A 12,132-nucleotide genomic window follows, 5' to 3' on the forward strand; every position below is an offset into this window, starting at 1 on the left:
TTCACAAGTTTCATTTCAAACAAGTTTGCCTTGTAAGTATAAATGGTCTAAAATTGCATGTAAATAAATTATAGATATGGCGTAAATAAGTTGCAATACGATGTAAAAAAAATAACAGAAAAGATTTAGAATGGTAATTTCGCCTTGAAATGGAACTTGTAAACGCCAGAACCATGTATTTTTCATTCCTCATCAATCAGAGTACAACTTTTTTCATTGTTAAACTTTCCACAGGTCGGGCGTGGTAAAAGAAAGTTACATCGTACTGAGAATCGTTCCTACTCCTGTCCCTCTCCCGCGAACCGCCTACTAGAGGCCCAACTTTATCTTCTTTACTCCACCATTATCACAAGTCACAACTACCTCAACCTCAAGTGACATGGAGAAACGAGAGTCAATGACAAGGTCGACGGCATGAAAAGCCAAGCATGTACAGTAGAGGATGCATATCATGACCATTGAACTATCAACAAAATGACAACCCCAATCATTCTTATAAAGAGTCCCATGGGTCAGAATTTACATGTATTTTGGCAGGATTTACTCCTTTGACATTACACAGAGGTTTTTCTGGAAACTAAAGATGATGAACAATACTCTTGTAGAAGCTATGGATGTTGAAAAAAAGACAATTCATCACCAGAAGGAAGAAATGATTGAGAGAGAGGACTTGGAAGAGCTGCAGAAAGCGGCTGAGGTTCAGAGGAGGCTTCAACCATGGAAGAAGCAGATCACTGTCCGAGGTGTCATTGTCAGTGTATTCATAGGGAGCATCTACAGCATCATAACTATGAAGCTAGCCCTCACGGCAGGGATCAATCCACACCTCAATGTCTCTGCTGCTCTTCTTGCATTCATCATTGTTCGTACATGGACAAAGCTGGTTCGAAAGGTTGGACTAGTTTCAGTTCCGTTCACCCCGCAGGAGAACACTATGATACAAACTTGTGCAGTTGCGTGTTACAGCATTGCACTGGGAGGTTAGAGCACTCTTACTAGTAAAGGACTATGAGTTTAGTTTATCTACTCTCTTAGTACTGTCTCTAATTATCTATCCCTTTTGATTTGTTTTCGGACTTTCAGGCGGATTTAGTTCTTATATGTTAGCTCTAAGTAAGAAGACGTATGAACAGACAGGAGTAACCACTGAGGGAAATCCTCCAGGCAGCTACAAGGAACCTGGGGTTGGTTGGATGACCGGCTACCTATTTGCAGTTTGTTTCATTGGTCTTTTCGTGTTGATTCCACTCCGAAAGGTATACGTACGTGAATATGGCATTTGTCTTTATTGTTGGTTTTGTTCCTCTTCCTAAATCTTTTGAACATCAGATATGATGCAATTCGTAAAATTTGACTTTTTTTTAGCTCAATTTTCCTCTATTAGGGAAAAATATACAAAGTCGAATTCTCATCATGCTGATTTGTGTCTTACTCTTTAAATAGCTGCACTGGAATGGATTGCAACTTTTGAAGATTCCCAACTTTCTATGAAACATCGATATACTAGTATACTTGTATTTGTATATTCGATATAGATGCATGACCAAATGATGAAAGACTACTCATCGTGTACATCCAATTCCACTCTTACATATTTGCTATTGTTCTACTGTTGGACCACAATATGTACTTCCTTCAACAAGTTCTAGCAAAGATACAAACAGCATTTTCTTTATCATTTACCTACGAGTTTCAACTTTCAAGTACTACTCTTTTACAATTTAAAAGTCTTAGGAGTTCCTATTGGTCTGCAGATCTTGATAATAGACTACAAATTGACCTTTCCAAGTGGCACGGCAACTGCTATTCTGATCAATGGATTTCATTCCATGGATGACAAAATGGCTAAGTACACCTTCTTTCTTTAATATATATAACAGCTATCACGTACAGAAATATGTGCCTTTTTTTTAAAAAAAAAATAAACTAATGTTGGTAATGATGACATATAATTTTTGACGCTGCAGAAAGCAAGTACGAGGTTTCACGAAGATGTTCTCTTTGAGTTTCTTATGGGGATTTTTTCAGTGGTTTTATTCTGGACAAGGACTAGGAGAATGCGGATTCTCAAAGTTTCCTACATTTGGATTGCAAGCTCAGAGGCAAACGTACGTCTAGATCATGCAGCACTTATAGTTAGTTACTTTCTGAGTATCATTGAAGTTGTTTGACTTGCTGATACTTTGATCTTTTTTTTGGGTTAGATTCTACTTTGATTTTAGCTTTACTTATGTGGGAACTGGAATGATCTGTCCCCACGTTGTGAACCTGTCTATGCTTCTTGGCTCAGTGCTCTCATGGGGCATAATGTGGCCACTCATCAAAAAGCAAAAGGGACATTGGTTCCCAGAAGAAATACCAGAAGTCAGTATGAGAAGTCTTAATGGTTATAAGGTCTCTCTCTCCCTCTTTCTTCCACACATATCCACACACTGACACATTATATGTGCATCTGGCCTTAGTATGTCTATTTTCATGGGGATTCGACATCATGTTGGATTAATGATTCAATTCAAATACGATCTCCTGGCAGGTGTTCATTCCCATTGCTCTCCTTTTAGGTGATGGGCTATACAATTTCATCAAGATAACTTGTATCACGGTTTCTAGCATGTATGTCAAGTTCAAAGGGAGAAAAATCAGCTCAGGTAAAGATACGAACAAACGTGTAAGGCTATACCTGGAAGCATTTTGTTCCTAAACTTTATTAATGCCACGCCTATTTTTTGGTTAAAGTGGTTAAAAAGATTTTCAAGCATCTCGTCGAACATCATACACCTGGAATGTAAATTTGAACGATCTTGTGCAATAAAAAGACTCTAAAAAATTTACATTTCCTTTTGGCAGAGGAAAGTAACAATAACGATGCCATTGATAATCGGACACGAGATGAGGTCTTCATCAGAGAAAACATTCCAATGTGGATAGCAGCATGTGGGTATATATCCCTGGCAGTCGTTTCAGCAATCACTATTCCCTTAATCTTTCCTGCGCTCAAGTGGTACTATGTTGTCGTAGCATATATATGTGCTCCAGCTTTAGCTTTCTGCAATGCTTATGGAGCTGGTTTGACGGATTTGAACATGGGCTACAATTATGGTAAAGTAGGGCTTTTTCTCATTGCTGCATTGGTTGGAAAAGAACACGGTGTTGTGGCAGGATTAGCTGGGGCAGGTCTCATGAAGTCAGTCATTTCTGTTTCTTGTGTTCTGATGCAAGATTTTAAAACAGGACATCTAACCTCTACGTCCCCTAGAGCAATGTTTCTGAGCCAGGCCATTGGTACAGCTACAGGTTGCGTGGTTGCACCGCTCATCTTCTTCCTGTTCTACAAGGCATTCGACGTTGGAAACCCCAACGGCGAGTTTAAGGCCCCCTATGGTATCATTTACAGAAACATGGCCATTCTTGGAGTTGAAGGTTTTTCAGCATTACCACGATATTGCCTGGATCTCTGTTATGGCTTCTTTGCCTTGGCGGTTGGCATCAATATAGTGAAAGATCTTTCTCCGGCGAGGATCGGAAAATGGATGCCAGTGCCAATGGCTGTGGCACTGCCCTTCTTAGTTGGGGCATACGTCGCAATTGACATGTGCATTGGAAGTTTGGTTGTGTTCGTGTGGCACAAGCTTAACTCCAAGAAAGCAGAGCTGATGGTTCCAGCAGTTGCTTCTGGACTGATATGTGGTGAAGGCCTTTGGGTACTGCCGGCATCAATTCTTGCTTTGGCCAAAGTCAAACCACCAATTTGCATGAAATTCTTGGCTTCTTAGAATTAGAGGAAAATAATTTGCATTGTTGTTTATACGTCCAACAGAAAAAGGATGGCCCCAATCCAAATCCTGGACACAACACCATGGTAACTTACTTGTAGCTTAACCATAAGATACAAGGCATCAATATAAAATATAACCATATATTCCTTCCCATAATTTTAATTTTTCTAAATATAAAAGTCACAATTCACGTCGACCATAACACGGCTACAACAAAAGAAGCTTTCACTCCTATTCTATTAGTAGCCCCCAAACTCGATCATTATCATCCTCATGAGTAGTAAATTAATACCATAATTATGTTTATTTCAAAATCCCAAAAAAATAAAAAAAAAAAGAGATTCGGATATTATGTTCTCGATCTCCACTAATAAAAAGTTTCAATCTCAAAACTTGGGGTACTTTGGAATCCAAATAACTGCAGATGCTGATTTCACATCTCTTCTTCAATCTTTGAAGTCCTTGTTACTTTAAGGCCATAGTCTTTTCACGTAGCTTGGTTTCTCACTTCCCTTGGATAACAAACACCACAATTTGTGGCATAACTAACAAACACTACAGGCTACGTTGTAGGTTGCGTTTAGCAAATATTGAGGATTGAGTTCCAAAGCATTGACAAGCTTAAGCCATGACAATACAAAGCCAATATAATACTCTATCTATCTGTCCCATTTTGATAGTTCTAGTTTTTTTTTCCTCACACAGTTTAAGAAAAAGTAGTTAACTTTGTTGAAATAATAAATTTAAGTTGCTATTTTCTTAAAATACCTTTACATTAAATAGAGTACAACTTTATATTAATTATTTATGGAAACTTGAATTGATGGTTTATGGGAACTTGAATTGATGATCAAGAAAAAATCAATCCTCATTTCACATAGTTTCACATTTTGGCTTGAAAGAATAACAAAGTTGGCTTTTCATATATCAATATGTTTTGGAAAATCTAAATGTATTAAATGAGGTAGGTTAACAATCTATATTAAATAGGGTAGTTTATAACTTCATACTAATAACACCCTACATTGAATAAGGGTATTTTAGATAAATTAAAAGATAACTATATTTTTCAATTGAAAAGTGAACTACAATTTCGGACAGAAAAAAAAAGAAAATAGAGCTATCAAAATGGGACGGAGGGAGTATTAGTTTCTCTCTTCCTCATCCCAGGCTCCTAACTAATCTTCAAATCCCTCTGTTGAAGCCTCAAAGGAGGGGTATGGACAATTACGACTCCAAACAAGTGTTCGATTAGATGGCTCAGAAGAGATTTAGTTGTACATTTATAATCTGCATCTGCATGCTTTTTTCCACAATCTTGTTAGCTTAATCCCACATAATTGCCCCTTGTCGGTCGTCTCCATTTTTGCCAGATTGACATCTCATTTTACCACTGTTTATTTTGATTCACCTGCAATTTTGCATATAAATCAGTTCAAGTATGCAATGTCTTCTCTGTTGTCTGCAGTTTCTTTTACAAGTTGCTTTTGCCCTCAAAATTTCTAGTTTCCAAAAATCTCCACGCATATAATCTACTGAAGTTCGTCTCAATGATCGCGTAACCAATCAAATCAAGTTTCAACAAGTTCTAGTGTTCGTTTGTGAAGCTCAACTCATGAAGGCAAAGGAAAAATAGTAGTAATTCAGTACAAAAGAACCAAGCTACTCGAACTGAACTTGAGCAATACCGAAATTTCAACTTAATTTAGTGTTATTAAGAAGTCAAATGCATGTTTAAAAACCCAACTGGAAGATCATCTTTTCATGATGATCAAGAATGCAAGTCAACATTGATCCTGGGTGATTCCTAAGCAATACTATGAGCTTGGTACGGGCAAGTCTTTCATAAGCATTCGGCACTAAGTCAAAAACATATTGTACAGTTTAAAAGGACAAACTAGAATCATAAAGTGACTTGGGGTTGGATTTTAGGCTGTGCAAACAAATTCTGCATCTATTTCTGCCAATGTTTTGAAACTCGGACTATTAATTGAATTGGCAAGCTGTTTGGGTCAAGACTCAACTGGTTGGACCGATTCAACCCTGGTTCGATGAATTTTTTTAAAAAAATATATGAATGTATATGTATAAAATAAGACCTGCAATGGACTAATTTAAGATTTTATATGATGAAAAGTTTAATATTTTCAAAGATCTTGGATTTTCACAAATAAAAATTTTAAATTATAAATTGTAACAAATAAATTTCATCTCAGTCTCAATTATATTTACCAAAAAAAAAAAAATCTTAAATCCAACCCAAAAATACCACAATATTCTAAAATTATACAAAATTCACGTCCATGGAAATTAGACATTGTGAATTTAAATTTTTAATTTACATTTTTGGGATTTAGAGATTGCAACTTAAAAAAAAAAAGAAGTTTGGAGTTTAGAAGAAATCAGGAAAATAGAAAATAAAGATGCAATCTTGATAAGAGGCAAAAAATGAAAAGAAAGTAAGTGGATGTGACATTTTATAATTAGTCTTTAGGGTTAACGAAAACTTATTCTTTTTATATATTTTTCTATTTAATAGACAAAAACAAAAAATCGCTGATTCAACAGTTCAATCCGGTTTGCACGGTTCAAATGGTTTTTATTGGTTTTTGAATCTAGTTGACCCGAGGTATGAACTGGACTGGAGTTATGACCCGTTCACGGTCCAACCGGCCGGTCCGGTCTTCAAAACAATGATTTCCGCCTGTACAAGTCATTGCAGCTTGCAAGTAAGAGAAACAACCAAGGGGAGTCTCCCCAAAGGGGACCAAGTTCCTTACTGAGCTCACCCTATTATATTGGGCAACATTGCACATAGAAGAAGAGAATCATCTGCATCACAATTTGCTTGTATCTAATAAGGAGAAAATGGTTTTCTTATCTGAATTGATCTTGAGTCCTAAAATCAAGATTGCCTCAACTTAGCACTTCAAATTAACATATTTCAAGTTCAATGCGATATGTAAAGTATAAACCGCGTGCCGTGATTTAAACTTTCTTCTTGTTTTACTGGACGTGGAAGTAACCACCACATATTTTTATTGAAGCAACCATTACATACTCGTAAAAAGAATCAACCTACGGAGAATAAGTATCTTTAATATGCCAAGGCATATGCTGTTCTGCTCCTAGACACTGACGAGACCAAGAATCAATTCTCATCATTGTTAATGTAGCACCCCTGTTTCTAAGTTCCTTCGAATTAATGGAATGATGTACCAAGAAAAAAAAAAAATGAAGGAATGCCAGTATTTATCCAACATATCAGACGACCTTTGATTTACCTTAGCAAATTTTGCAACCATTTTGAGAGGCCATTTTAGAGAAATAACTGTTAACACTAATCGCGGATAATTGTAGCCAGTAAACAGAAAACAAAGGAGTCTCTTTTCATCCTTTTTCCCCTTTTTTCCCCATTCTGAATTCAAAGATATGCTATTGCTGGCTGTTGTTTTTCCTTGGAATATATCGAACCTAGCCAAGTCTGCTCTGTATTTTTGAAGCTTCAGCAACAATTTTGCTTCTAGGAAGAACCCAAGACCAACTGGAGTTTCAATCAAATGACAAAATTCTATCATGGATTGCACTAAAATTTCACTGCACTTCATAGCCATAGCTATGCATAAAAGTACAATCATCCATTTGGACTCATAAACAGTAAATGAATCAATTCATCTCAACATGGTAACAATGAACTTTACATTCCTGTCTCAGCATCTATGATCTATTGTTCAACCATTTTAAGATATCTCCTCTTACAATTTCAATATTCTCATCAGGTTCCCCATACAACAAGGAATGCAGCATCCCGTCATAGATCTTGATAGTCTTGTCCTTGCTGTTAGCCAATTCATACAATTCCATACTCACTTGTGGATCAGTAACAACATCAGCACTGCCATGCAACACAAGAAATGGAAGATTAACATCAGATAATCTACCATTAATGTAAGCTGTAACCCTCAAAAGCTCAAGAACAGTCCCTAATCTTGGTTTCCCATTGTATCTTGATGGATTTGATACTGCAGTAATTTTCTTTTCTGGGACTTTGACAGACTTCTCTATTAAATCAGCTGTCGGTACAATAGGTAAAGTTGGTGCAAATCTTGCCACAATTGTCAAGATTTCAGGAATAGGCCATCTAGGCCTAACTTTTTCAGAAATCTTGCACATGGGTGCAATCAAGATTGAACCGTTGAACAAAGTTGGGATCTTGAAATGAATCAACAAACAAATTGCTCCGCCCATTGACTCACCATACAAGAATTTGGGGAGGTTTTGAAAGGTGGGATTTTGGGACAATATGAAGTTGAAGAGTGAGAGGCAATCATCGACAACAAGGTCAACATTTGGGACATAGGCCTTGAGGCCCTGAGATTTGCCATGGCCTTCAAGGTCTACGGCGAAACAGGCATAACCATTTTGGGCAAGGAAGATTGTGGTTGCCTGAAAAGTCCAGCTGATATCATTACCATAGCCATGGACCATAAAGATGACGCCACGTGGATGGTTGTTAGGAGGTAGCCATGATTTGGTGAAGAGGGTGACGCCTCTGGGCGAAGTGTAAAAAGATTTGGTTGATTTGATGCCATGGAGGTCGAAGTACTCGTCCTCCGGAGTGGTTCCCCAGTAATAGGGTTCTGTTTTGAGGGCTTCGTGGTGATCTTCTCCCATTACTGGAGTCCGGAGAATGGGGTTTTGTGGCCTTTTTCCTTTCTTTAATGGGGTTTCTTCTGGGATTAGAGATTTATTTAGAGGTGAGTTGCGGCGGAAATTTCTTACTTTTGCCGAGCAGGGCTGGGGATTTTTCCGCCTTTGTCGGTTGTGGGGCTGGGGGCCTTCTCAGCACTTACAATTTTGTATTGGACTATGGCTTTGGAGTTTGGACCATGAGGTGTAGGATGGTAGTTGGTAGATATCTTATGCCAAAGCTGTGGGTTGGTCTTATTGGCCCTCTGAATTTCCCAGTTACATTCGTCTCTCCAGTCTCCACAAAGGAAAATCCAGAACTTGAAAAAGAACAAACAAAGGTTTGGAGTCCTGGATGCAAGACAAAATGCATTGTTAAAATTCACTTTATGATCTTTATCGCAAGGTACTGTTCCCGTCAATTTATTTGACAGGTCGTTGATCACCACATCTACTATATTTTAATCTGCTGAGCTTTTGCGCTTTAATGACTGCTGACACGTTATCTTACTTTTCAATGGATGGCTACGTTTGAGCAATATTAAACTGCAATTGGTTGTTATGTTTGGTTGTGGGCTGTTTGTCACTGCGAAGGAAATATTCTGCTTAGAATTTTGGGATTAATCTAGGGTCCAATGACTTTTGGAAAAATCCAATACTAAAACAAATAGGGCTTGGAGTACAAAAGCTCTCATACTGTCAATTTTCCTGCTTCCGGGAGGATCATTGATGATTGTTTGTGCTAACACCAGAAAAAACTCAAGCGCCAGAGGGTCTTTTAGCTTTGTAACTAGTCTAATCTCACTCTCAGAGGTAAAGGATTATCTGCTGATGAATATCCTGTCTCTGTTTATTCCTGTTTCATTGAAAAATGTTTGCTTGGTCTTCTAGATATACTTTTATATTGATTCTTCTTCATGCTTTAATTTTTTTTTAATGAATTTTACTGTGTTAAGGTGTAATCACTAGCGGTGTTACGTTCGTTCCAAATTGATGTTCTTATGGATATCAACTTAATCAAGAAAACTGTTAAGATGCAATGCATCACAATGATTAGAGATAGAGACGAACGGCAAGTCAACAACAACCGTGCATTGTCTCTTTCACTCAAGCTTCTAGGGGGAAATTTCTAATTACAAAAAGAAAGAAAAGTTGAATAAAGTAAAAGTGACACTTCCGCAAGAACACAAAAAGCAAACTGTTAATTGGCATTTAGGTGGGGTCAAATTTCCATCACGGAAGGTGGAGACAACAGATTCTAGCTAGAGAAAAATAAATTTGAATCACGTTTATAGTAGACAAGTCAACTTAAAAAAAGGAGCCGTGGGGAAAAGACCAGCTACTTGATTAACTATTTGAGTATGCTTCATATGGACACCATGGTGCTGTTAGTGACAGTGTGCAACTCAAGATCAAAAGGAAATTACACTAGATTTTTGGCACATCCTTGTCCTGCTGTCCCTTTTAGGTGATATACTATTGGGTGTTTACAAAGATTTTCCCACAAAAAGATTGTCTTGCCTGCACCTTCTCTTGGTCATCAGTGTGTTACAGGAAGCGAGTTTGACTCCCCTCTCTCCTTTGTGTCCCCCACATCCTCCCCTGCTATTATGTTATTTGGCTGTATTTAGCCAAGTCAAGAAGGAAAAACATAGAAAAGGGTAAATAAATACTAGTACCGTATGCCCTGGCCAAGCCATCTACAAAATGAAAGATAGAATTGCTTGAACTTTTAAAGATGCGGTCTTAATGCTGTAAACCTATTAGCTGAAAATTGGTTGGAAGCAGTCTAGTCTTCTTCAGCACATTGAGATTGCCCTCTGTTTCAGCTCTTTATAGATTATTTATCTATTTATATCTACCACATCCTAGTAACTGCTGTTTGGATACAAAGGTAGAAGTATTCCCATTAGGTTACAATACTTGGCAGAAACAGCTGTTTGGATTTCTTTTACCTACCACATACCTTACTCCAAACTAATGTTGACAGTTGCACAGTCAAATTGGAGATAGTGGAATAGATGAAAGGGTGTTGTTAAACTCCTTTGATGCTGATATATACTCTTTCATCCTTCTGCTTGCGGCAAAAAGAACTAACAGATAAGCTTTTCTGGACAGTTTCTAATCATTTTGAAAGACTGAAATGCAAAATAAACAGATACCGCCTGCAAAATTTAGAAGTGACATCTTCTCTTTAAGCTTCACCAGTAAGGTCAAATTTCATTCTTTCTGTAACAATGCAAACAACGAATCGTCATGCTTAAGAGAGGTGCCTATATGGCATTTTTTAATTTTTTCAAACCTTTGTCTGGGGCTGGGTGGGAGGTGGAGAAGGTGATAAATGGATGTTTAGTCATACAGATAACAGAATTATGGTCCTTTAGAGAGAATGATGGCCAATGCCATGATTGATGTTTCTATAGATAACTATTAGACTAGATATACTGTTTGTTAATCTACTTGTACATCTTGGTATTGAAGGCACAAAAGAGTGAAAGACTACTTTGGTCCCATCTCTCTGTTTGCTGTTCCATTTGCTTAGGTTTTGCCTGGCACATTTAGTCACTTTTCTCATCACTGGGATTTAAGGGCCACAAGCTTAATTTTAACAGTTTTGCAAAATGTTCATCTCCAAAGAAGCAAAATTGATGAGCTAGTGTCTTTAGATTGACAGATCCTTTGGCTTTTGAATTGTGTTTGCTCCTGTAGGATTTGAAAGAGCAACAAAGGTGACACAGTAGTTCTATGATTAATTAAGTATTTCAGACACTATTTGTATTTAGACTAGTGCATTCTTTTCCTTATTTACTCGAAGCAAAGGAAAGTCTAACTCCTGCAAGACCACGGAAGTATACAAGTTAGATAGATCTTCTTCCTCATCTATTATAAGTGGGAACTGCTTTTGAGATAGTGCAGAGTCAACTGTACCTTGTTCTGGGGACCAAAGAGCCTCTTGTGACTTGACAGACACCTAAATTGAAGGATTCATCATCAGGTAGATAGAGTTCACCATTGAACCTGAATTTCTGGTCAGCAACAATTTTTGGATAAAATTATATTCTACGTTATCTTACTGTGATAATTTCTGGAATACAGATACAATTTAATTTATTGGATTGGAGTGCCTCCGAGAACAGTGTGAACAATGAATCACATGTCTGTTCAGTCAGGGAAGATGAAAAATGCAATTTTGAGAAAGATTTCTGTGCTGCTGAATTGATGCCAAAAGAAATTACTTGGTACGGTGAGGAGCAAGGAGGAAGTTCCTTGCTCAAGCAAGAAGAAATAGGATCTTGCAGTTTGGCAGGAAACATGAATTTTGATATGAGATATTGACTGCGTATTGTCTCATAATTACGATGACCTTAAAAGATCATATACAGCCACACTATGCAAATCCATGGAAAAGAGTTTCAAGAATTGTACAACTATAATCTCCATTAATCTGGTTTCACCTGAAATAAGGAAACACATATAGCTGCAACTCGTCACTCACGTTTTAGCTGTTACGTGGACAGTTGGTTATGTATTCAGAGATACTACTTCTTCTTCTCTCATTGAAGTACTTTAATTGATCCTAAAAACCTCCTTTCCCTAACTTTAATCCCTGTATAGCTTAATCTTGGTGTAGCCTTGTCAGCATCTTTAGATGCAAATTCACTTGTAC

At 37.4% G+C, this 12,132-nt stretch overlaps 2 protein-coding genes across 3 annotated transcripts; one reads left to right on the top strand and one right to left on the bottom strand.

Moving 5' to 3' along the window:
- The first annotated feature begins 259 nt into the window (after positions 1–259).
- Positions 260–3,932, top strand: LOC140004030 (metal-nicotianamine transporter YSL1-like). 2 transcript variants are annotated; one of them, XM_072078919.1, is made up of 8 exons: positions 260–511; positions 606–980; positions 1,084–1,256; positions 1,755–1,849; positions 1,968–2,108; positions 2,205–2,394; positions 2,534–2,648; positions 2,848–3,932. In XM_072078919.1, the coding sequence occupies exons 1-8, from the start codon at positions 475–477 to the stop codon at positions 3,771–3,773; spliced, it is 2,052 nt and encodes a 683-aa protein (XP_071935020.1). In that variant the 5' UTR covers positions 260–474; the 3' UTR covers positions 3,774–3,932. The 2 variants fall into 2 exon arrangements, with proteins under 2 accessions (XP_071935020.1, XP_071935019.1); XM_072078918.1 differs by having other exon boundaries at positions 260–980.
- Positions 3,933–7,326: 3,394 nt separating this feature from the next.
- LOC113730932 (caffeoylshikimate esterase) lies at positions 7,327–8,696 on the bottom strand. The gene has a single exon (XM_027255930.2). It carries the CDS (start codon positions 8,448–8,450, stop codon positions 7,494–7,496), a length of 957 nt encoding a protein of 318 aa, XP_027111731.1. The 5' UTR covers positions 8,451–8,696; the 3' UTR covers positions 7,327–7,493.
- Positions 8,697–12,132: the final 3,436 nt, after the last annotated feature.

This window comes from Coffea arabica, chromosome 2e (assembly GCF_036785885.1).
Source record: "Coffea arabica cultivar ET-39 chromosome 2e, Coffea Arabica ET-39 HiFi, whole genome shotgun sequence".
NCBI classification, from domain to species: Eukaryota; Viridiplantae; Streptophyta; class Magnoliopsida; order Gentianales; family Rubiaceae; genus Coffea; species Coffea arabica.